General features: G+C 39.9%; 1 protein-coding gene across 3 annotated transcripts; it reads left to right on the top strand.

The window, feature by feature from the left end:
• On the top strand, positions 1–26685 carry eps8l2 (EPS8 signaling adaptor L2). Of its 3 annotated transcripts, XM_078948704.1 has the most exons (22): positions 653–902; positions 5600–5650; positions 6097–6143; positions 14994–15068; positions 15160–15224; positions 16704–16865; positions 17710–17859; positions 18981–19060; positions 19160–19269; positions 19364–19434; positions 19534–19660; positions 20405–20493; positions 20585–20659; positions 22131–22279; positions 22354–22534; positions 22617–22651; positions 22746–22851; positions 22987–23106; positions 24299–24374; positions 24453–24621; positions 25178–25310; positions 25619–26685. In XM_078948704.1, exons 4-22 carry the CDS (start codon positions 15056–15058, stop codon positions 25694–25696), a joined length of 1989 nt encoding a protein of 662 aa, XP_078804830.1. In that variant the 5' UTR covers positions 653–902; positions 5600–5650; positions 6097–6143; positions 14994–15055; the 3' UTR covers positions 25697–26685. The 3 variants fall into 3 exon arrangements, with proteins under 3 accessions (XP_004070031.1, XP_078804830.1, XP_011474359.1); XM_004069983.5 differs by lacking the exon at positions 14994–15068 and having other exon boundaries at positions 1–902; XM_011476057.4 differs by lacking the exons at positions 653–902; positions 5600–5650; positions 14994–15068 and having other exon boundaries at positions 5882–6143.
• Position 26686: the final 1 nt, after the last annotated feature.

The following is a 26686-nucleotide window of genomic DNA, read 5'->3' as shown; positions in this document are numbered from 1 at the left end:
CACTGACTTTTCTTTTTTTCGTTAAGAATTTGTCCACTATGTGGAGTCAATCAGATCTCCATTGTGTTAATGCTTGTTCTCTCCTGGTGTTAAAATCAGAATCACAGAATAGAATGCTGAAACTGGGAACAGTTCCATACCACTGCTTTCCCTTCAGCCACCTTAAAAATCATTACCCTTCCTGCTTTTCAGCAGAAAGACTAACCACTGGAAAATGGAGGAAAATTTACCACCAGGGCGTCTTCTAAAAGCTCTCTTTTTTATTGCAACTAGATTGTGAGCGTCATGTGACTGCTGCCATGTAGGGCATCCGTTAAGCACTTCCTGTCTTTTGCAACAGGAGTCACAGATAATGTTAACACCTTATCATTACACTTTTGCACTCATAAAACTAAAAAGAAAAAAGTCCAAACCAATCTTTCAAAAGCCCATAAAAGTGTAGAAAAGTTTGAAAAGTAAAAACAAGCACTTTTTTAAGAAAAATCTATTTTTTCCAACACTGAGTTTACACAAGATTTTGTTTACATTTGATCTCAAACTCACTTAATGGAGATGAATGAATAGGTTGAATCACCGGGGCAACCTTTAAGGCCTCAGCCAATATCCGAGCAACCTTTAGGCGCAGCTCCTCCCCCTTCTGTAAGCTTGTGTTACCTGTACAGTCACCTTCACTCACCTGAGCTGCACCACCCGCTTCTCCAGTCTCTGCGTTTCTGAGAACCGTCAGCAGCACTCGGCAGCCTGAGTTTCACTGACCCAGCAGTTTGAGCTGCTTCCTCCAAAGAGAGTGGTTCCTGACCCCAGCAGACTGCAGACGGGGCTGGGATGGCAGGCTGATATTGGGCCGGTCTTTCAGGAGCTGACTCGCCCTAATCCAACCATCCAGCCTGGAGTTCCCCTCTGTAAGTTCCCACAGCTAAAAGTGACTTCAACCTTATTTTGTTAAGAGGCAGACATGCAGCCAGTCAGGTGAGATCAGGTGAGTCGAAGCTGAACAAAAAGGGAATTTGTTGGTTAAGAATTGAATTTGGTCGAAAGATGTTTATTTCTAACATTTATTTGAACACTTCTGACCAAAAAAAAAGTGTAATCTATTTGATTTTCATGAATAAAGTCAGGGTTTGAGGTAAACAAAAACAAAAAACATTCATGCGTCAGTCATAACAGTGGGTGTGCTTTATGGGCTTTTAAGGTTCTTGTTTGTTCAGATTGTGTTTGCATAAAGGAAAGAAAACCATGATTGAGTAGCCACGTTTGATTGTAAATTATAACAAACCGAGTTGTGGTTAGAGGACCAACAAGATCCATGTGGGCAGTTCACCTTAAGATGAAGAAATTGGCAGCAAGATTCAAACAGTTCTGGCTCTAAATTTGCATTTTCCTCTTTAGATGCAAATATTTTCAAAAAAGTAGTAATACAATGTAGGCCCATCAGTTGATACAAGTCAGAACGCATGCAAACAAAAAAGGGCGGATCTGAAAATGTATGTTTGTGTGTAAAAGTTCACTAAAGGATGATATCAGAAGGCTCTTTAAGAACATGATTACATTTCCTGGTGGTGCTTGATGGGCTAAATAACCCTCTTAGTCTGGGATCGGATCCGATGCAAGCTTAGGGACCAATTGAGAAACCCAGACTGTAAATGAAACTGTGGCAGTTCTAATAGAAACATGATCAACAGCTTTCACAACATGTAAGGTGATCAGTTCAAAGAGTTGCGTGGCTTAAGGGGCATAAAATCTGATATGTTATCGGTTATAAAATACTTTTTGGGGGCTGGAGGCAAAGTTCAAACCAGAGATAGAAAACTTGTGTAGTTGTGCAGTTCTTTCTGAAATGCCCCTCATATGTGGATGCCTTTAGCTTGATATTTCTTTTAGACTGCATTATTTAGTCTGTGTTATTAGCACAGAAAGACACCAGCAGTGCAGGTGGAACAAACACTTTTCAAGTTTATGACTCCATTGATGCAATTGTCTACATGTCCTACAGAAAAATGTGTTTATAGTTTTACGCCTTCTTCCTGTTGTGACAGTAAATTCAACTGTTGTAGTTTCAAAACGACTGCATTTATGTCCATTAAAGTGCAATATTTGAAGCATAACTCTTGAAGAGATATTGGAATGAACGTGATTCATTCCAATATCCATTAAAAAAACATACAAAAAAAAAAAAACATTCTGACTGAAAACTAAACTCTTTTTGGTTCAAATTTCCTAAACTTTTCCTCTACTTGATCTTTTGTATTTTGCAAGCTTTACGTAAGGAAAGAATGAAACTAGCTGAGGCTATATTTAGTCAGGAAAAGCAGCATAGGTAAACAAGGACCTCAGGGAAAACTAATTAGACATCTTCATCTAAGCCAGTAACCAGACATTTCATTTTTATCTTTATAGTAAAGTAAACACAAAAAAATAAATCTAAAAAAACCTACATACTTGTTTTTTTTTTTAAATACAAATATATTACTAGAGTGCATCCACAAAACATTAACGTAGAAAGACAGACACCTATTTAGTATCAAATATATCAACAGTTCTAAAATTCAAAACAGGGATAATTATGAACAAAAAATAAAAATAAACCTTTTAGCATTGTCTTTAATACATTTTAAAAATTCTTAGACAGTTGAATTTTTGTTTTCATTGAAATTAAGAATCCAATGAGTCTTGATTCTAGTTTTTAAAAATAAGTCTGGGTTCTTTCTTTTAAACAGTGAAAGCAACATTTCTTTTTTAGCTCTTTAGGGATTTTGAAGTACACTCTTAGCCCCCCCCCCCAACACACACACAAAATTTTAAGCTGCTAGTCAGTTCAGGTAAACCAGAAGTTCATGAGCATGCTGTCATGTTGTTGTCATGGGAGATTGTTCTGTTGTCTTTGCAAAACAGATGTTGAGTGCCAAATCTGGCACCTGCATGGGCCCCACATTATCTTGGGGCCTCAGGCGACTACCTCCACTGCTCATTGTTTATCCATTCCTCTGTTCATGCACCGCTAATTTAACTTCTTAAAAAAAATGTAAATAAAACTAAAAGAAAACTGTAGGTCTGGCTATGTGTAAACAAGTCAAGCATCCTGAAGCCTCTGGTCCTTTTGTGAGTAATTATTGTTTTTGTCCAGCTACCTCTGAAAAAAAGAGCTGTCATTATTGGACAATAAGCACCCATTAGTGGACACAATGGAGGTGTGCAGGCAACTGTACACTAGGCTGACAACACATGACACCCAGCCTGTCCTCTGGCTTCAAGTGTCTCCCAAAACACTGGCAGTAGGCCAGAGGTGTGAACAATGGCGTGCAGATGAGATGAGCGAGGAGATAAGGGCAGAAAGAGGAGGTCCATCGTTCTGTGCAGATTTCACGGAAAATAAACAATCCTCACTGCAGTAACCTTCTCTCTTGACCTTTAACTGTTTATTAAGAAACAGCGGTGGGGATATAAGTTTTTTTTTGTCTGAAATATCTTCAGAGATGATCTGTTTCAGCTGACAATTTTATATCTGTCAAGATAAGCCTGCTTGAGCACATCCCTACCTCTTATCAGGCTTTTTGTTTTTTTCTTATCTGCAGTTCAAAGCTGCTGAGGGCGATGACAACAATGATGGAAATTAACTTAATTAAGATTTTGTGTTTTGCTTTTACCCTGAACTTCCTGTTGACATTTTGATGTTTCAATAACTCGCACTTATTGAGTCATTCCTGCTGAGCTGTTTACTAAATACAACATGGCTCCTCGGAGTCTAAAAGTCACACGAAGCGATTGTTATCACAAGTGTTAAATGCAGCTCCTTTAGTCCTTAACAGATAAAAGCTTATCAGTATTTAGTGGTGTGATATAGGACATTTCAGGAGATTTTTCTGTCAGACACATAGTTGATGGTTTCTTTAACTGCAAAGGGGGCTGTAAACGTACTTTATATTACATAACTGGTTATGGCGAGTCTTGGCAGAAAGGTTATCCAAGCCATTAAGGGTTCTCTCCCTTTTTCTGTGGTCCCCAATTCTCTTGGATTTAGATGCAGCATTGTTACCCGTTGCTTTCTCGTCTTTGAGGCCATTCTAATTATCAAAGAGTGTCTAGTCATCAACACAGTAGATCTAATTACTCAGTTAGTATGAACCTGCTGTCTATTTTTGTTGCAAACCAGTCCCCCAACTGTCAGCATGCAGGCCTAACACCTGGCTGTGTGCACTGGAACAACAGACTGGGAGGTAAACTCACACCATCCTGTGTCCTTAATGAGGCACCTTAAGACCCTGGGTTTTGCTCTCCATTGCCAACAGTTTATTGTTACTTCTTTATATAAAGCTATTTTGTTATTTTATTTTATTTTGATATTTTATTTACTTCTGAATGTATAGCTTTTAAGGGGGAATTACTGTAAATAACTGCAACTCATGCTTTAAAAAGTTATTACCGTATTTTTCTTTTTTATCACACTCTTACATCACATGAACAACAAGCTAACAAACCTAAAGAGGACATATCAAAACCAAAGATGGACAAATGCAAGGAGGTGTGCTATTCTCATCCTAATCCCAGATTAAAAGATGTTTGTTGCAGAAGACACTTAATAAAAGTCAATGTCAATAGAAAAGAATAGGAATAAGTTGAAGAGGAATTAATTAAAGTGAAATCAAACATATGTTTAAAAAATGTATTGTTCACGTTATTTGGTCTAATATGAATTAAGTGGGAACAAAAGGTAATTTTTGTTCATAAATTTGATTTGAAATAAGTGTGTATTTTATTCTTTTATTTATCAAAACTGTACTGCTTTTTTTGTTTTCATTTGTAAACTTGTGGAAATCAAATGCAGAAGCAGCAGCTTCTATCGCTCATAGTCCGTTAATACAAGCTAAAGAACAATTTTTGAGTAAAGAAAGAAATAACAGCAGATGCTTTGTTATTAATACAAAATAATATTCATTTTATTAACTCCCTTTTCCTCTGTGTTTTTTCCTAACAACAATTATCTGTTTTAACAGGGTTTTTTTGGGTTAAAAAAAAGATTGCAGATTTTGGTGAAGGGATGTTTTTAAAAAAGTTTTTAAAAATTGAATTAAGTAGTTGCTCCAGAAAATTACTTGACATGCTTGGTTCAATAAAAAAAAAAAAATATCTGTACCACTCATACATCTGCTGTTATACATTTACTTGTATGAATCCTCCTTAGTTTCTCATCCATAAATTCACTCATCTTGACGTCACTGTGCTAAAGTTTATGTGCATTGATATTGTGAGGAATTGGGATAAAATACCACAGGTTCTGAGTTATAACCTTTTTTTTTGTTAAGGGTTGGGACCAGTTTTTTAGTTTAAAAAACACATTTTTGATGATTTAAAACTAAGTTAAGTTACTGATACCAGCATGTACATCTGAGAGTTTGAAAACTTCATCTGTGAAAGGAGAATCAAAAAACATTTAAAAAGCAGGACTCAAAATGTAAAGGGAGTGCACTGTCGGCCTTTTATTGTTCAACATTTAAACTGGCCTCCATTTAAAAAAGAAGGGGTTAAAAAGGCTAGTCTTCTGTACAGCATCCTTATCCGTCTCATTTTCCTCCCTCTCTTCTCTTCTCTTCTCTTTAACCAGGTGGATGCCTGAAATCATGAGTTCGCCAAGATCTAAATCGGGGGCAGCCAAGTGAGTTTCATGCACATTTTTGTGGTTTCCCTCATTCTATTTGGTTTTCAGTGTTAGATAACTGTGCTGTGGTTCTGTCACACAGTTCAGACTACTAACCCAGTTTGTGCAAAGGTGCTGTGGGTCAGGGACTTTGAACACAGAGCAGCTCTGTTGAGAATTGTTTGCTTTGCTTGGATTCGTGACTGCAGCCTCCCTCTGTACTCCCCCACCTCTCCCTTTTCCACTCTCACTTTCTCCCCTTGGTCCATATGTTCAAAATCTCAGGCTAATCTCCCCCATTGCTGAACAACCTGTTCCATGTTGATCAGTCGTTTTATTTTTTGTTAAAGTTAAGAATTCATAGGAAGTGGTGTTGAGAGAGAGTTTGTGACACAGGTGTGTGAGGTTAAAAAGATGAAGGCTTTTCATCGTTACCCCTTCACTCCTTCTTCTTGCCATTGCAGTGGCGTGACCAGATCGGACAGCAAACTCAGCGCCAAGGCTCTTTACGGTAAGAAACTTCCTGAACTGCTAACACACAACAGTTTAGGAGGCTCTATTCTATTCAATTTAATTCCTAAACTATTATGCATTGATGTGATTTTCTTAAAATCTAATTAAAATAACAATAATCAGTTTGAAACACAAAAACTAGGCTAATCGTTTTACATAGCTGACACTGAGCCACTCACAAACAAGGCACATTAGTAAAAACTGACTCAACTGTGTCAACATATTTAAAGGTAATCAACAGTTGAAGTAAATTTTGCTGTTAACCTTCTTTGTTGTTTGTACATTTAGTCATTTTTCATGCTGTTGCTTCCGATGACGTGTTTTCCTGATAAACAAGCAGCTGCTGGTTAACTTTTTCAAGGTAGTCAGTCGTCACATATTTACTGTCCTGTTGACACCAAAGAGATTCGTGTGAGTTCGTGTTTGAAAAAAGAATCATGCAAAAAGGGAACATTTCCATCGTCATGTTGGATAGTCATCTCATCATTGGGGGCTTCAATCCCGAGGTGATGAAAAGTTTTGGTCTGGTTTCAAGGATTTACATAATCAGATTAAGAAACCTGTGGCAGAATAGCGTTACTCTTGCGATTGGATGACGTATTTGTGTAGTTTCTCACAGTTTGCATGGTTAGAAACACAAATCACAACAATATTTGGTCTGCGATGCAAATGGCCTCATCAGGAAATTGGTCTCTTTGCTGCTGCCTGTGGCATGTTGCTGCAGCCGCTTGGCACTCCTGGACTTTTTCTCTCCCCTTAACGCACAGGCAGATAAGAGAGGTCCAAGGTCCCGCTGAAAGCTCCTGTCATGCTCAGGATAGCAAGTCAGGTTCCTCATGGAACGGAACCTGACTTTCCAGCTTTGCGCAGGCTGTAATCTGCCTTTTTTGTGCCCGTACTTTGAAAGCAGATGCATTAATGTTGTACAATGAAGGACAAAGAGAGATTTGTGTATTATGACTGCAGTGTTTCATCTACAGTGGTTGCAATACACCAAAGCGGTGCATTGACATGTATTCCAGCTGATGGATGCTTGTGTTAGGTGTGTGTGTGTGTGTGAGAGCACTGTGCCACTGTGTTGGGTGTGCCTGTTTTTACTGCCTACCTGGAACAGGGTGGGGTTATCCATGTCTTGCAGATGAATAAAGGGCGCATTGAAATGTGGTGAGGAGAAGGCGGACTCTGCCCCTCTTCCACCTCTGGCCCTTCCCCTCTCTGCCACAGATGTGAGCTCACTGGTCCCTGCCAGCACTCCTTTCTGAGCTGCTGACACGCAGAAACATTTTCCAACCTCTTACAGGCAGACCAGCGTATCTTTCTGCATGAAAGCATTGTTCTAAATTTAGAATTTGCCTCGAAAGAAACTGAAAAGCAGGTCGTTTCTAAAATCATTCAACATGGCAGCTTGTTGTCTGTGGAATATCTCCAAATGTCCACAGAGCCTGCACCCCCTTTGTGATTATCCTGAAATATCTCACAGCACAGCCTCTGTTGTTGATCATTGGCACGCCTCATGCGGTGAGGCAGATGGTCACCGCTACCATCCCTCAGCAGGCTGATAGAAGCGCTCCTGAGAAATAAGATGGCACACGCACAATACCTAACAGTGCTTGGTATTTGGATAGACTGCTGCTCATGTCCAGCATGTCTGTTAGCAATCACAGAGCAATCTGCAGTATGCAAATGACCGTGTCACTCACTCGACGCGATGCAGCAGACAAGTGATGCAAATGACACAAAAAGCCTCCCACCTGTTCCGTTATCAGCTCTGGTGTCAAACAGAAAAAGGTCACACTGGACTGATTCTTAAGGGCTTAAAGACTCACCCCAATGAAAATTGTGTTTTTGACATTTTCTTGTAGCATTTTTCTCATGATGGAGGATATTTATAAAGAAAAATTATTTATTCAAATTGTTGTGAATCAGGAGCAGACGTAAAAATGCTGTTTGAAAAAGCTTGGAGATGTAACGTAGGTGCTACAACCGCAGGCTACAAGCTCCCTGCTCTGCTCCATTCTGATACATCCACTTGTAGACGACTAGATCAATTTTTTTTTCCTTGTCTGAGCTAGAACCTGGCTCAAAACCGTACGGTTGGCTAACTATAATGCTGCTCGCAGTGGCGGACTTAGCAGTTTGGGGGCCCCAGGCAAAGAATAAGATGGGGCCCTCTGCAGCGGTTGTATCAATTATTATTTTTAAATCCAATCAAACAATCAAAAAAAGGGGAAGAGGAAATAAAAGAAAACACACATATTTAAAAACTAAAGGAGTTGTAATTTAAGTTATTAGCCTGGCCTTTTACTTTTCATGAATTTAGGTGAGGTAGCTTAAAATATAAGCAAACTTCCTTGGGAAACGTAATAAAGAGTAGTTTGATTTTTTAAAAACTTGTTCTTGTGAATATAAACTTGTGAAAAACGTATCAATAAAACTATGAGAACTCAATTAAATTTCATATGAGATGACTCCAAAAAATATTTGTTGTTTTTATAATTGCGTAGTTAAAATGAAATTTTGTGCAACACCAACAGCACAATTTCTCCCAAAAATGTATATATGCATTCATAAAGCAAGAGATCTCTTGTTTATATTAATATCCCAAAAAACACAGTTGTTTTTCTGCCTAATTCAGTCCTTTCAGTGCAGCTTAACATCAGATCTGAAAATGAAATAAACGGCAGACAGTGAAATACATGACCTTTCAGAAAGAAAGGGACGACATAGCATAAAAATGTCTGGAATGTAAAAAAACAAACAAAAGCTTTACATTATCAGGATACACTGAGTAAACTAAAGGGACAATCAACCCGTCTTTACTCAGGATTGTGTAATCTCCCATGCAGCAGAGCTCACAGTCTGGGCGGAAATTAAACAGTAAATACACGAAAATACAAACATTTTAAGGATAAAATGATTAGAATCAAACACACAAAATCCGTTTAAGGAACAGGTTAGAGACTCATGTTTATTTTATTATTAGTAAACTTTACATCTTGTGACAGCAGGGATGTGCGAAGATGATGACCGACCGCTCCAACTGTCGTCTTCGCACATATCTGCTTGAAACGTGTTTCAACCATGCAGGAACTAAAAGCCCCTGAACCGATCCCTAACCCGTCCAAACTATGTCCATCCAACTATAGCTATATTTGCCCGCAAAGTCGGGATAAAAACTGCCCTATATAGCTGGAAACCGCCCAGTCTGGCAATGCTCACTAACTTGCGAGTCTCTCGACTTGCTGTTGACTGGAATGTACCATTGCTGCAGAAGAACAGGGGAGGACAAAACACATTTAGGTGATCAGTCTTATGCCAGTTGAATAACTATGGAATTCTATTATATTTAAGACACTGTTATTAAGTAATCTGCTAAGGGTCCCTGGAGTGTTGGGGGCCCCAGCCGTTTGCCCACCTTTGCGTAATCGTAAGTCCGCCTCTGATTGTCCACCATTTTTTTTTTTTCTTTTTTTTTTTTAACTTGTCCTGTCCAACAGCTGGGCAGACAGATGAGAGCTGAGGGCCTCTTGTGTTGGACATATTTTGCTTTAACAAGAGGGGTTATTAATCTTCAGACAAACCAAAGGTATGTCTGAATAAACCCCTTTTGTAATTGAGGCCAAACTTTATTAATTTCAATCATGTCTGAAAATCTTGGTGTTGGACCGGACGGAAAAGGAAAGAGGGGAAGAAGAGAGAGGGACGCTAGAGAGAGGGGGGGTAGGGGGGTGATAATAGGAGGGGAAGGGGGATAAGACCATGAAGCAGCATACAGCAACAAGTTTACTGGTTGTTGATCATTATGGTAAGGTTCAAATGTAGTACAAAAAGGGCGGGGCCCGTCCACACACACACTCAAATGTTATAAACACACCTGCTAGCTGCAAAAATGTCCACCTGTCGACATGTACACAAAACAGATAGTGTTCACACACGCATACTTATGCCTTAAAACCAACTAGTGTGAAATATTTCAGTCATTCAGTCATGCAAACTGTTAGTGCAAAGGTGAGCTAACACAAGTGCTCAGGTGAGTGTTTATGTTCTTCTAAAATGGATGGTGGAACGTGAAAAGAAGGAGGGAGAGTGCCCAGCCATCCCCACCCCAAAACCCCCACCGCAGCAGCAGCGGCAGCCGGAATCCCCCCAACGCCACACGGGAACCGGCAGGGAACAACCGCCGCCCGGGCGACCAAGCCCGCCACCCAGGCCAGGGCCAGCAGGGCCACCGCAAGGCCCCCAGAGCCAGAGGCCAGGGAGGCACGGAGGGAAAGAGAGCGCCGCCCCAGCCCAACCAGGAGAGCAGCCCCCCCGCCGCGCCGGGAGAACCCAACGCAGGGCCCCACCGGAGAAGGACGCCCACAGCCCCAAACGAGCACCCCACCCCCACCCAGGAGTTCCGGGCATCCCCCCGCCCCAACCCCAGGTACGAGCCAGGACCCCCCAAGGGAGACCCGCTCCGCACTCCAGGCAGCCACCTGCCCGGCCCACGGTTGGTCCAGGGAGGAGCGAGGCAGGGGGCCCGCCGCCCCCGCCCAGGAGGGGGGGACCCTGGGGAAAAAAAGAGGGCCCACAAGGGGTGTTGTAAATATGGCCCGACCAGGCTCGGCCACAGTTGGAAATTTGGCGGGGCCCAGCACTCAGGAGCAAGGACCAGAACCCACCCCCCAGGGACCAGACACCCCCGGCTCAGATGTAATGTGAACCCCCCCCACCGCGCGGAGAGAGCACCGCCGGGCCCAGGAAGCCGGCACCCCGGGGACACGGCCGCCGTTGCAAAGGGGCCCGTACCCCCCACCAGGGAAGAGGCAGGGGACAGATGGACCCAGGTCCCACCTTCTTTGCAAAATGTGTGTGCGTGTATGTATGTTTGAGAGGGTGTGTGTGTGCATGTGTGTGTGTTTATGTTGGGATGTATATATTGAGGGGGGAGGGGTGTGTGTACTAAGGGGGGTGCAGTTAAAATTGGCGGGTAGGGCACTAAGGGGACATCTCCTGATTACTCACAGTGACGTCCCCTCACCCTCCCCACCAAGGGGCCCTAAATTTCTAAGGTGCGGTTAAAATTGGCGGGTAGGGTGCTAGGAGGACATCCGCTGCTTGCTGGCAGTGATGTCCAAGCACCCCCCCTACCAAGGGCCCTACATGTCTAAGGTGCAAATAAAACCGAAAGAGGGGGGGCCCACTCCATACGGCAACCATGGGAGGGGGGCCACTGGCTAGTAAACCCCCCCCCAAGGCTCATCGCAGGCTAAGCCCCCCACCCCCTCACCCTTTTATGAGGTTATATGAGGAAGGGGGTAAGTTGGGGACAGCTGATAGACTGTCCCCGGTGGTCAAACAGCTGTCCCCCGCCCCCCCCCCAGCAAGGGGGCCAGGCCCACCCAGCCCAGGGGCCCCACCCCCGGAGGCGCCGACACCCCAGGCCCAGCACCACCCCCCCCACACAGAGAGAGAGGAGCCAGAAAGCGCTGGCCCCCCCCGGAGCAAGCCCAGGCCCCACCCCCAAACGCCGGCCCTAGAAGAGCTCTGGTCAGGCCTTGACGGGACCGAGGCAGCCAACCGGCCGGGGAAACCGCCGATGGCCTCAGCGGAGACCCCGACCCGTCAACCCCCCCTGCCCCGTACCAATAGTGCCCCCCCCCCCTCCCCCAGAATGCCCCCCCACAGGACAGGGCCGACAAGACCCCCCCCCAGACCCCGCAGCCGTAGCGGATGACACCCAGAGCCACCGGGGGCCCCAAGAGGGTTGTCCGTCCCGCCCCAGAGCCAGGGAAGGGCCGATCCCAGCCCCAGTGATTGTCCACCATTTTTATTACACCAGTAAGCTAGCGGGAGAGCAAGTAAACAGTGGGATGATGGAAAGTAAGGGCAGGCTTGCTTTAGCCAACAGTTCTGCCCAAAACTCAGAGGTGAATTTCTAATGAACTCCTGCTGAAACTGTGTCCTTGTAAACAACACAGACTTTTAGATTTTCGCTAAAATTGTCATAATCACAATTAAAAGAGAAATGGGTATGTTTTTACAATATATCAAAAGATGACTGGTGTGGGACTTCGAAACCTTTCAGTGTTTTGAAACTTTTCCGACATTTTACAATTGAGAAGAATGTCTCTGTCAGTAGTAGTAGTTTAGATGCCATGCAGCTCAAATGGAAAGCCCTTTTTGTGTTAAATAATACTTTTGATGACTGTAGGTGAAATTTCTGTCAGCTGTGCTGGTCGTGAAAACACTCTAAACTGAGTAGTTCGTCAGTACTTTTTAGGGAAAAAGTAACTATGCACAAAGGAGCCACAGTTAGAAATGAAGTTCATGAGCTTTTCGCCTGTTGTTTGATGGATTTAACATTTTAATGTTCCAGCTTTTTATTCAAATGTTGTCTAGTAGTTATCTTTGTACATTACACCTTTGTTAGTCCAAGGAACTTGGTTCTACAGTTCTACAACAGTGGATCAGTTGGAGTCACAAGGGGTTGAGTCAGACGAAATGGCAAAGCTCAGGTTGTTTAAGACAGCTTTAATGCAATTACTTGATTAATCTGTGTTTTAAAATCTGCCAGACTGCTATGTCAGCACTGACTGTAAAACTGTGGATTGGTCTACCTGTCCTTCAGGTGTTTTCTCTTTTTTTTTGCAAGCTGTTGCAGCACTGTCAATTGATTGGTATTAGCGTTAGTCATTAATAAAGCACGAGGAGAGCTCAGCTTTCAGAGCCACACCTGACGCTTGCGTTTCACTTGTGGGGAGCCAAGCAGAAAAGCACGGAGAGGAACATTGCTCATGTTAATGTGGCCACAATGAAGCCGCTGCTTTTATAATTTCATTGGTGCCAGGGGCATTTGAGAGCTCTGAGGAGTGACTTTGTCACCACAATGACTATATGTATTCTAAAACATTTTGTTAAGTGTTCTGCAAATAGCACGGCTTTTGTGTGGAAGTTACCAGAAAGTACACAAAGAGAAATGTGTCTGTGTGAAGAGGAGCCTGGGTGGCATCAGAATGTTGACTCAGTTGGGTGGAGATTGGAAGATATTTGATACATCGGCTGGAGGAGGAGTTGATGGAAGTGTTGCTCTCCTTTGACTGCAATTCTTATCAGCTTGTTGTTCACTTGGTAAATAGGTAAAAAAAAAACACAGAAAAACTCTTTGATATTAGACTATTTAGCAATCAGTGTTTAGATGTTGTGAAATAATTTCCCTCACATTGTTTTGAATTTTTTATTTTATTGTCTATTGGTAGGTCCAAAAATTTCCAGTTTCTTTCAACACATCGGGCATGTGATGCACGTTCAAGAACGTGCTTTGCAGGTATTTTTGAATGCGCTTTTAGCATACAGTGTTCACACTCGACTGTTGCTACCTGATACTAGTGCATGTACTCACAGTTAGAAGAAGCTTGGTGCAAAATGTTGAAGCGGTGCAAATCTTGCTCCAGCCTTTTTGTTTCTCAGCTCTAACTTCCAGCATGCATTCAATGGCCGCTGTGTGTTTTGTGTGTAGAGCCCGAAGACTGACTTAAAACCTTGCATCGCGATGGGTGAAAGCGAGTGTATTGAACACAGAAGGCCACAACACGCATAAACACGCATTTACATCGACATTTCAATGGAAGTGGTCGCTTGAACCCACGACTCTGAGCCCAGTGTGAACGTAGCATTAAAATTTATTTGAAATGAGGAAAAAGTTTAAAAGAATTGAAATCCGAGGAAATCCTACTGGTAAATTTGTTTGGTGAAAGTTTGTATCTAGTTATGACCTATTTGTGTGGAACTGAGGTCATATTTGTCACAGTTTCACTAAGAAGGTTAAAATTAAGACATCTTGGTTGCGCAAGTCCTGAGCAATATAACTAAACTAGTTATAAAACACAGACAAGTCTTAAAGCCGGGGGAAAAGCATGCCCTTGTTCCACACTAAATTTATAGCATCTGGACTTTTAATTGGACACTTCAAGAATGTAAACTGGGAGTGGTTCTGTCTTATTACACTTTTTAAAGCTTTCAAAAAAAAAAAAATAAGACATTAGTCAGTATCTGCTTGAAAGACATAACACTGTGGGCAGGGCAAAACTTTTATCTCTCAACAAAAAACGAGAGCAGAAAGCTTTTGATGTGGAAGATCTGACCTTCTGGATAGCCTTGACATTGCTTTTGATCTGCTGTCAGTTTAAAGTTGTCCTAAACCGAAAAGCTTGTGGTAATGTCAGAGCGTTGCCATGGTTCTGCCAGAGAAGTATTTGTCCTTCAGTTGAGAAGAATTTTGGGGAAGATCCACTTCTAGCCTTTCCTTGAAAAGACAAGTAATTTCATACATTTGTTTCCCAGTTTTCTCAAGAGCCTTGCATACAAGCTCCAGCGCTTATGTGAATGAGAGACAGTTTACCACACTAGATCTGATAAGTGCAAGCCAGCAATACGGCATTTTGACAGCCATGTTGGTCAAAAGCCAAGGGTGAAGATACAGGATGGCACTGTCTTTGTCTTTGAACCCTAAAGAATCTGTACCTTTAAGAGGAACCTTTGATCTTTACTTTTATGTTGGTCAGCATGCTCGAATGCCCACTGGATCAAATGCAGATGCACACTCTGATTTCATATTCAATAATTAACTTCCCTGATCCTTTCGCTCCTCTTTCCTATTGGCTGGAAAGTTTTGGAACCAAAGCAAAGGGAACTTTTTTAAAAAGGTCGACATTTTTGTTCAAGATCAGTCAAAGAGTGTGTAGTATTCATGGAGCAAAATGAGTAATTTATTGGTTAAAAATCATCAGCAGCAGAGATGACAGTTTGGTTGCTTTAAATTTTTCTTTTATCTCTCATCTCAGTTCTACTTCCTTATTGCCTCCAGGGCTTTTTTAGCTCAGACACTAGAGCTTTCTCTCATTTTTTGGCATTGGCTCAGAGGACAACATGTGGAGCTATGGTCAGTGTTATGGATCTTTCTAGGCTTTTTTTGGGGGAAAAAATTAGATATTTTTCTACTTTGTAATATTTTTTTCTTTTGTTGTCTACAGAGCAGCGGAAAAAATACTCCAACTCCAATTACATCACGCATGAGATATCCCAGTATCATGTCGAGGTAAATTCTTCATAATTTCATTGACTTTGATGGATGTGTGTGCTTTTGGAAAGTTTTGATTTAAAAACTTAAGCAAGATGTGTTTTACGATTGAAACAGGATCGTTAATGTATAAAATATTTGAACGCACTTTAAAATAAAAATAACTTTCTGGAATTAATTTTAGATTTAAAAAAAAAGCTATTTTAACAGCTTTAGAAGTACTTGTCTGTTTACAGCTCAATATGGAAAAATTAGATTAAATTGATCAAATGATCGAAATTTTAAAAAATGATAGTCATCAATTAAAATTTGCATTTTTAAAAGTTTGGCATACTTTCATATTTCAGATGCCTAAATGGAAATTGAGCATAATAGGGAAAAAAATACAGTTGTTTTTTTACCTAACTGTTAGTGTCAGTTTTTTCAAAAGTGATTAACCTTTGTGTAAAAAGACAAAATGAAGAGGCGTTAAAAGCAATGTATAAATGCTCTTTCGCCTGGAGATAAAAGGTGACAAAAGTTAATCTTTGAACTGAGTTTGATTTACGGGAACTCTGATGTAATAAAATAAACAGCCCTGTTGTTACAGCTGTCAGGAGGGCAAAGATATCCTTTTAGTCAGGGGTTCAACTAAACTGTACAACAAGACCTTGTGAAATGATAGATATGGAATATTTTAAATAATAAAAAATGGACAGCAAATCAAATGTAAAATTCCTGCTGGAAAAAAACTACTACCTTCTAAAAAAGCAAGACAAAATATAGAATCTAATGAAGAAATGTTTCAACGAGCTGAGTATTAAGTGATAAATGTGCTGTTGCGCTTGCGTGATAGGGTGTAAAAATTGACTTGTCATTTTCTTCTACCCATTCCTTTTTCAAGCACTTTATTGTTTTATGTTTGTTTGTTATGTCTGACTATGTTATTTGTGTTTTAAAAAATAAAATGATATCAAATGATATGAATGTTTGCTTGCAGTAGCTCAGGAAATAGCTATCTTAATCAGGAAGTATTGTTTGCTGATTGCCTATCTTAACATAAATGTAAAATAAAAGATGTTCACACAGCCTTCTACAACATGAGGTCAAATTTGTGAGGTTTCAAAAAAGTCATAAAATATGGAACAAAGGAGAGAAGGAACCCAGTGTTTTGCATCATTCATGTTTCATGTGGATCTTTCACAAAATCCACGAGATGCATTTCAAAAAGTTAAAACTACATTTAAAAAAATGTAAAAAATGAATTTTTGTTATCCATTTTTTACACTATTTTACTTTGGACTAATAATATTGAGAGAAATGTAAGAATTATGCTAAGTCATGCTTTTTTAAGTAATCTGGAATAATAAATAATAAAGAATACAAAAATGCAACAACAAAATATTAAAATATGTAAATAATATTACCAACTTACCAAAGGTTTAAAAAAATGTAAATCTTAAATTTTATTTTTTTTACTCATTTTAAGTTTTAGTCATTGCATTGTTTCTTTTTCAGCATCTCTCCACATTTATGATGGACAAGTCTGAGTCCATCATCACAGTGGATGATGCCATCAAGAAGCTGAAACTTCTTGATTCAAAGGATAAAATCTGGACGCAGGAGATGCTCCTGCAGGTCACTGACAAGGCTGTCAAGCTGCTCGACTGTGACACACAGGTAAGACACACAGGTGTTTGAAGAGGATCAGAAGCTGCCTCTGCATTTTAGGCTGTCTGCTGTTTCTACAAATAAGTCACATACTTTGATGAAAAAATATTTGTGCAAAATATATCAGAATTTGAAAAGATACAGTCAGTATTTTCAAAAATGTATTTTTCATTAATCTATGTTCCTCTTTATGAAATTGGAAGTTACTATCAGTTATTTACATGTGTGAAAAGAAATTGCTGCTACCACTTTTAGTAAAAATGAATCTATAAAAGTAAGCCATCATTTTTTGATGTGACCCCTTATGAGCCCTGATCAAAATCCTATTGAAAATCTATGGAAGAACCTGAAACATGACATCTGGAGAAGTCACATGAAATCAAGAAAAGTTCTCTAGTTTACATGGCATAAAATGCCTTGCTTGGGATTTTTTTGTTTTTGTTGTTCTAGCAGTGCAGCTTTTAATTGTTCATAAAACAGTACATTTTAAGTTTTATCTTTATGTTTATATTTGTATTTATAAAATCCCTATAACTGAAGTGAAGGACAATGGGCCATTGAGCTGTTTTGTATTATTATTTTACACTAAATAAAAAGTAATAAAGACAATGATCTTTTTTTTTAACATACCAGGAGTAGGATTGTTTGTATTTTTGGTCAAGATAATTTCACATAGTGAGATTTTAGATCTACTGAAACATACCTTAGAGACCTGGATTTGGCACTGGCTCCAGTTAACCATGTGTCATATCAGTATTTTTGTCACTGGACGAGAGGTCAAATAAGATTACTTTTGGATGACTCCTCAGTCAATATAGGTAGGACTTGGCATCTGATCTTGTTTTTCCTGCAGGAAGAGCTGGAGAACTTCCCTCTGCCTACAATCCACATGTGTCAGACGGTGCTGAATCAGACACGATACACATCTGTGCTGCTGCTTGTGTGTCAGGACAAAGATCAGCACAGACCTGACATCCATTTTTTCCACTGCGATGAAGTTGATGTGAGTCCCAGTTTGATTATTGGACCTTGACCTTGTTTTTGTTCATTAAATGTTCATTCATTAACAACATTCCTTTAATATATATGATTTCATTTTACTTCATGAAGAAAACTAAAAGAACTGCAAAACACAGCTGTTTATAAAATGTGACACTACTGTTAAGTAACTTTGATGATTTCTTTTAAACATTTATCACAACATAGCTTTAGGATGTGTAAAAAACAAAAATGCTCAAGGACAAATTCTTCTGTCTCCAGCAGATAGTTTTAGTGCAATTGTCTAGTCCATTAAAAAACAGCATCCCTATGCTCGAACATCCCAAGTTTAGTCTCATTAGCAACCACGGTGTTTGACATATTTTGTAATTCAATGTACATTTTACCATTTTTAAGTTCAAGATGACTCTTGAAAAACAATAACTGCCAAAACGGATTACTATATATTTTTTACACTAATACCATTGTCATTTAAAATATAAGCATAGGGGTGAAGTTTCTCGATGAAGGGACGGGTGTCCTTCTCAGTTGGGGCTTTTTAGGTAGTTTGAAATCCTTCCTGACTGTAAAAGGTCAACTGATGAAGTGGTTTGCAAGCAAAAATCACTTGTTGACCATTTTAAATCCAGTTACATTTTTTAACTCAGGTCGTTATTTTTTGTAAGGGGATTAAAAAAGTTCCATAATTCATGTTTGAGCAACAAATTTGACTTCTAATTTGGGTTAAATCCAAGAGATATGGTCAATTCTTAAGTACATACCTGACAGTAAATGTATCTAAATGTTGAATTTTATTTTACTTTGGTCCTATTTCTATTTTTCTGTCTAATTCTTGCATTTTCATATCTGATTATCTGGTTTACCGCAACAAACAAAGTGTGAAAAACAAGAATTTGCTATATAGGAATTACAATGAGTGACCCAAATTCCATTCAGGTGTAAGCACCCTTCAGAAGAAAAGTACATTTTGACATACGTAAGGACCAGTGAGATCATTGTTTACTGGAAATACTTTTTCCCTGAATTTTGATCCAGTTTCAGATGGGAAACTAACACTTTAACCAAGCTGAATGTGTGGCTACAGTTCATAATTTGACATTGTGTGTTTCTTTTAATTTCATTTAGGCTGAAATGGTTCATGCAGACATCGACAGCGCCCTGGGAGACACCAAGCATGGAAAGAATATGAGACCTCAAACTCTGAAGTGAGAAAACATCTGCATATGTACTGTACTTGCACACATTTTAGTTTTTATTCAAATATTTTCTTGATGACTTTGTGCTTTCTTCCTTTTCATCTTTAGGGTGAACCAGGAGAAAATGAAGCACCACAGAGAGACCATCCTCCCGCCAGGCCCCAGGGGCCCTCCTCCCCCTGTCAAAGGACGGGTGTCAGCACCTGTGAGCATGCAAGGTGAGAACATCCTCACTCTTTAAACAGAGCATGCAAGCTGCAGCTGTCGCATTTTTTTATGCAGCTCTATGATTTTGTTTATGACGGCTTTTAGACAAACGATCTTCGGGACAACACGACTCAGAGTTTCATGAAAACCTACCTCAGCGCATAGAGAAGGATGTGGTGAGCGTGTCCACCATCATTTTGTTGCACAGCTTTTAGTTTAGATCATCCCACTCATATGTTTTATTTTTTTTTTATTTTTTTGTGCATCTCCTTTAGCAAATCCTCAATTGCGCTCTGGATGACATAGAGATCTTTGTTGCACGGCTGCAAAAGGCTGCAGAGGCCTTTTCCCAGCTCAAACAACGCAACAAGAGTAAGAAGAATAAGAAGAAAGGACCAGCAGGTCTGTCCCCCTTTCTTCTCCAGTGATGGCATGAATGCAGTGACAATATAGATGTATTGCTCACAATGCCATGCTTATGTGTTTGTTTGTTTGTTTGTTTGTTTGTTTGTTTGTTTTCTGTGGCCTCTAATGGAGTGATGTTTGTGTGGCCGGTTTAGGCTTCTTTAAGTTGGGATTCAGTAATATTGATACTCCTGATGACTCTGTGTTTCCAGCATTTGAAATAATTTTGCATTTTTACTTTTTGAAATCAAAACATTTGAACCAAAACGGAAGTAGGAAGGTAGTATTGATATTACTGATTCATGGTTAGCTGCCCAACACTGACTGTGGTGTGATTTATGGATTTTCTTCTCTTTCAGGGTGATGCGTGTTCTTCATGTTTACTGAGATACGAAAAGACCCTTTTGTCTTTGTGTTTTGAAGACCACTACAGGGCAGAATTTTGTGTAATAAGGGTCTCATGTGAGGAGTTGAGATTCATACATTTTTAGTGGAAATTCCTGAAAATGTGTTGATCCATATTAGTTTACCCCTTTAATATCATAAGTTATGAAAAGTTTTCCCATGATGGATGTTGAGAAAGTCAGAACCTTTTGTCTGCAAAGCTGTTTATTAACTGACCGTAACGGCAGCTCTAAAACCTTGACTTTGAACCCTGGGGATTAAATGAAGCTGTGTCCTGAGTGGCCGTCGAGTAACTCTGGAGTCTGTGTGTGGTCATTGTTGCTCTGCTTGTTACAGAGGGCATGCTGACCCTGCGAGCCAAGCCCCCCTCTGAAGCAGAGTTCATTGACAGCCTGCAGAAACTGAAGCTGGCCCTCAACCTCTTGGTGAGCTTTACAACTCTGAACCTAACCTTACCTTTTACCTAATGCTTACTCTTCATCATGTCAGCACTGTCTGTCTCCCCCTCCCCTGCAGACCAAACTGAGGAAACACATACAAAACCCAAATGCCTCAGAACTAGTTCATTTCCTCTTCGGCCCCTTGGAGTTGGTAAGAACTGATTTTTATTCTTAAGTAGATTTAGAAAGATGTGAAGATTAGTTTTCTTCTGGGTGTCCTTAATCCACATTTTACTGAACTTTAAAAATCAAGCTTAACAAACTAAATTCACGGAAACGGTTCAGCATGACCGCACTGTTTTCCTCCAGTACTGCTTATTGTTTTTGCATTCTCTGGGCACCACACCCACTTTTGCTTGTTCCACCCTCGCCTGACTGGACGGACGTGGCTTTCATCCTCTGAATAGGTTCATGATTAAACTTTACCAGCCGACATCTCAACAGTTGATATGCTGCGCACATGCTGAGTTGCAACTGTGTTACATAAAGTTTAAAGAGCGATACACAAAATGGTGCATGAGAACTTTGGAGCCAACACGGGCTGTTTGTTCAGCTTAAAATTTTGATTTTGACTGTTTTTTTATTGCTTCTCTTGAATAAAACTAAGACATTTATACACGTAAAATTGTAAAAAAAATAAAAAATAAAATAAAAAACAGTCAGCAGAGGTGATGACAAATTATTATCTTCACTTCCTTCATCTCCCAATAGGAGTTGCCCTGGTTAAAAATGGCGTTGTTCAGCACTAACTGTGGCCTTATTTCCCCTTAAATAAGTTATCTTTAACTTTATTCATAAATCTACACTAAAGTCTTGTAACTTTACTCTATTGACTGCAAGTACCCAAAATCTTCCATTTACATGACCACTGCTTTCACTGACCTCACCACTGTCATCACACTCAAACTATCTGCCAATATAATCTTATCTCTGACCTAATTTGTCTTGAGCTGCTGCACTTCCTTCCCATCCTCATGCACGGCCCTTTCCAACCTATCACACAAGATGTCATGTGACTTTTCCCACCTTTACCTGAACCTTCAACTGCTTCACCCTGTGTCCCACTTCTCCCTCCTTTCTTTTGTCTTCTCAGTACCCTACCTCGTCCTAACAAACCTTATTTCCAGAAAGTGATTTGAACATCCTTGTGGTGGTGACACTGTTTCCTAGAACCTACTTTCTTTAAGTAGTTTACACACTTTGCATCTTTCACATTTTTTATATCATCCTATAGCTGGATCAATAATCTATTTTTCCTTTCTTGCTCACATATATGTGTGGCTCATAAACTAATACCATTGGAAATTCATTTTCCGGCTTCAGAATAATTATGACACCCTTCCGTGCAAACTCCATTGTTTAAAAAAAAACAAAAAAAAATCCACCCGTTTCATGACGAAATCGCTTGACCCCTGTTCACCGCTACTTTTTCATTTTTTTCTCCTAAATACACACAATATCCAACATCAATATTAACCTTTTTGTATCATGTCAGTTAATTTTTAAGCTTTCAAAATCCCTGCATTCAAAGACCTACTCTTCATCTTCTTGATTTTCTTCTTCATCCTCTACAATCAAACTAGAATGTGTTTTTAATTTGATGAATCTGAACGTGTCTTCAGGTCCTGCAGACCTGTGGAAGTCCGGATCTGGCCCGTTCGATCATCTCTCCGCACCTGTCTAAGGATACTGTTGACTTTCTGCGGGGACACCTTACTCCTAAAGAGACGACTATCTTTGAGCTGCTGGGGGATGGATGGACCAAACCCAGGTGAGGTGCTGCTTGACTTGATATGTTGTTCTAAGGTCACTTCTTGAATGTTTTGGTGACTTTTTCTACTGCAGAGCAGAATGGCCCAGGGATCAGTGTGCTCCTCCTTATTATCCAAAGTTTCGGAATGGCTGGGAACCACCAGCAGAGCTCTTCCTGACAGCGTCATGGGAGACTGAGGGCCCATCTGGGCAATTCGCTGGGCAACATGGACCTCCCTTCAGCCCAGATTATAGACAACATTCAAGTGAAGATGTAGGGGTCTTTGTTTGTAGCACGCCTAAAATCTGAATTATATCACTGAAAATATTCATTTTCTGTGTTTTTTTATTTCTAGTATTACGGAACTCATTCCTCAAACTCATCAAATGGGTAAATAAAAAAGATCTTGTTTTTTTGCTTGTACAATTCTAATAAGACCAAAATATGAAATAATTTTTTTAAAAACGTCTCTGTCTCTCAACAGCTCTTACAGTGAGAAGCCCAACAACCGCAAATTTGCAAAGATCCGCTATAATTTTGTAGCACGGAATGCCAACGAGCTGTCGGTTCTGCAGGATGAAATTCTTGAGGTTGTAATGACAAATTATTTTAGTCCTATCATTATCTTGATTGTCACTTCATTATGATGTTAGATTTTCTAAATTAACCGCTGTTTCTATCAATTGAAGTTGTAGAGTGTGACATAGAATGTGTCTGTCCTGCAGGTATTAGAGGATGATAAACAGTGGTGGAAGCTGCGTAATCGGAGTGGACAGGCTGGCTATGTCCCATTTAATGTTCTGGACGTCGTGAAAATCGAGGACCCAGACGTTCCCTACAACCAGGTGATTTATTAGTTACACAACAAAGCATTTACTGAGATCTGATATCAGCAGAACATGAACTCATTTCTAAAGTCCAATTATCATTCACATGAAGCCATATGCCTTACATAATCAAAGTGCATTATGGGTTATGCAGGAAAGAATTACATCATTACTGCATTTTGACTTGTTCATAGAGCGATATGGTAGCGGCTGGACGGCTCAGTTGGCTGTATGTAGGACTGGCACACAGGAAACCTGGGTTTGTTTCCCAGGGGCTGCGATGAGACTAACACAGTGTGGGTCCTTAGCCAAGACCTTTGACGCAACTGCCTGACTATGTAGCCACAAGGAGACCCAGTCTTGGATCCCCTGTGCTGGTCCCCAGTCTGGATAAAATACAGGGTCGTGTCAGCAAGGGCATCCTTCATAAAAATCTCTGCTGATTCGCTGTGGCAACTCCTGAGGGGATATGCTGATAGGTGAACAACATTTAGCAAAATGGTGTATTTGACTACGCCTTGTTGGTATACCTATTTTTACAGCCCTGCATACTTTGTACTTTGTGCCAAACTTGAACTTACTTTAGTTTCAACCACCCGATGATTTCCACACTAATGTACGCATTCTGTAAGATTAAACAGTGTTAGATAACAAATGTTGATTATCAATCTAGCTTCTGGGTTAAAAGTACAAAGCACAAAGACAACAGATAAAATGATGTTAATAGTGTGTGAAATCTTTCACGCAGTCATGATTACGAGTAACAAAAACTATACCATTCAATGTAATATATAGAAGTAAAGGGCTCCGGGGATCCAGGATTTAGAAGGGTGGAGTGGAAGGGATTTATTTAAGAAAGCTCCAAACAGACAAAGCTCAAAAACCAATAAATTTAACTTATCTAAAGGGAAAAAAAAACATTCTGAAAGAGCCAGCAGTGAATCGGCTCAACTTTAAAAATTATACATACCGTAATTTTATAAAAATCTGAATGTCTCCCCAATACATCATCCTTTTTTAAATCTTGTATCAGTAAATCTTGTGACTCCTGCAAACTCTGGGTTTACTGCTGCAGTGTTTGTAAGGCCCCACACATATTTTGTTTTTGCCTGCAGGCAAAATTGTGAAACGTGGTTGATGTAAAAGACAAACCAGTTTTGTTAATTAACAGTCTCGTAATAGCAAAGTTTGTTTGTTTCTACATGTGCAGAAGAGCTTCATGACTTCACCCTCGGGTTCTGCGAGCCGAGAAGACAGTTTTAACAAGGGCATCACCAAAGACAAAGGTAGTGTTATATACTTCAAAGGAAATAGAAACACTTTAAAGCATTTGTTTTATGTTAATAACACCCATATGTCTGCAGCAATGGATGAGGTCAACAATGAACTACTCAAGAAAATCACGGCCAGCAAAACCCAACCACCCAAATTGATCCATGTGAAGCGAACACCGAGCACACAAGTCCCTCTGACCTCTGACTCAAACCCAGGCCAGGTGACAGCGTGGCTCAATGCAAAGGGTTTCTCAAAACCGTAAGTTTCTCGTGAAACTTGTTAGCCCCCCTTTCAAAGGCCACAAAAACATCAGTTTCATCAACCCCGTTTGGTTTAGGTTACCCTTACACACACAGGTGCTTCTCAGGGACACTTGAATGCTTTAATATCTACTTTTTAACATTTATAAAGTGACTCAAAGCTCAAGTGATATGATTTAACGATTACAATAAGTTTTCAAAGATGTCCTTAGTAAAAGTTGAACAATTAGTACATGATATTTGCATTTCGGCTTCCTGTGCAAACGATTGCAACATTAAAGTATATGCTTTAGTTTTTAACCTAGTTATAAGTCATTGTTTTTGCTTTTATTTTTACAGTTGATGTACATTTACATCAGAAACCACTTAATTTTTATTAGTAAGTTACAGACAAAATAACTCATTCCAGCTAATGTGTTGTGTTTTGAAATATGAAAAGTTTGCATCTGAACCAAATACAAAGCTCAGCTATCCAACAGCAAAACATGCATTGCAAAATTCAAATAAAAGCATGAAAATCGACCAATATTTTTATTTGATTGTGCTTTCTGTAGGACTGTGGATTGCTTGGGAATCCTGACCGGAGCTCAACTCTTTTCCCTGAATAAAGACGAGCTGAAAGCCGTGTGTGGAGATGAAGGTGGACGAGTCTACTTTCAGGTCACTGTGCAAAAGGAGCAGGTAGAGGTCAGTGTCAACCTGCACATGTGTGCATGCTCACATCCTGCACATCTGTTTTAAACTACTGTGTTTGTCAGGAGGTCATTGTTGTTCTTTTTTTCAAACTTTCAAGTGTAAGAAATTCCTTAAACCCTTTCCTTTGGGGCCCTTTTATGGACAAGTTAGTACTGGTTCTTAAATCATAGTTTGTTGAAATTGCGCTCCACTGTGAAACTGTCAGAGCTACACAGCAAAGCTGCTAAAACACAGAGAGTGGGATGGGAGAGGGTTTAACGTTGAAACTTTTTGACCAACTAAATTCTACTTTTTCACAGAAATCCAGTGGGAGTTCAGAGCTGCAGGAGATCATGAAGCGAAGGCAGGAGAGGATCGACTCTGGTGGCACAGACTGAACCTGTTGAGCAGCCCAATGCCCTGCAAACATTTTCCTTCCTCACACCTTTCAGCGTGCAGCAACTTACTAAACCAATCTACTTCTTGTAATCTAAGAAAGAAAATGACAAAATATCTTGTACATTTATAATTGCATATTTATTTTTTATCATGTGTGCGCTACTCATTTCAAATGATGTCACATTTGTTTCCCCTAAATATTAAAATAAAGAACTGCCGAAAGGATGAACACAGGAACTCATGTACAGTTTTGTTCGCATGCTTGTCGCACAATTGTGATGTACATTAGAAGTGTGACTGATGGTAAAAGCAAACTGGTGATATCTCAACTGTTTACAAATTCCTCGGTATAATAAGTTAAATCTCTGCTGTTGCTTTTCCAAATCAGTGCCAGAATGTTTGAAACATTTTCTTATGTATAGCCAATTCTTTTCATATAACTGTTTACAAAAAACAAACAAAAAAATTGAAATAAATAAAACATGTTTTGTTTTAATACAAGCAGTTTTCTGAAGTAGTTTCATCCTGGTTGGCAAAGGCCAATTGGAGCTAAGTATTATGGATTATAATTCTGATGTTTTGTAAGAGATTTTGAACATTTTTGAAGAGAAGAACGTGGAAAATATTGTGCATGATGTCATTTGAACCCTTGTGCTATCCTATGGGGTCAAGATGACCATTGACGTGTTGTTCCTACCATGACAAAGGTGGATAAAGGTGAAGAGAATTTCATGTAATCCATGGACACCAATGAGGATCACAAATGATTGAAGAAAAAAGGTTCAGCACACTGTCATGTGGGGTCTAGATGACCCAACTCCCAATGTTATAGCAGCATGGAATTATGCAATGTTAGGATGCAACCTAGGAAGAAAGTTTGCTGTAGAGTTGTGTTCTGATGTAAAAAAGAAAAAAATGAAGAAAAAGGGCTGTAAATACTGTGGTACCCAATGTTAAAAATACAAGAATAAATACTATGAAACCTTTAT

This window comes from Oryzias latipes, chromosome 6 (genome assembly GCF_053564925.1).
Source record: "Oryzias latipes strain Hd-rR chromosome 6, Olatipes_Hd-rR_3.1".
NCBI classification, from domain to species: Eukaryota; Metazoa; Chordata; class Actinopteri; order Beloniformes; family Adrianichthyidae; genus Oryzias; species Oryzias latipes.
This window is presented reverse-complemented; position numbering and strand designations above follow the sequence as displayed.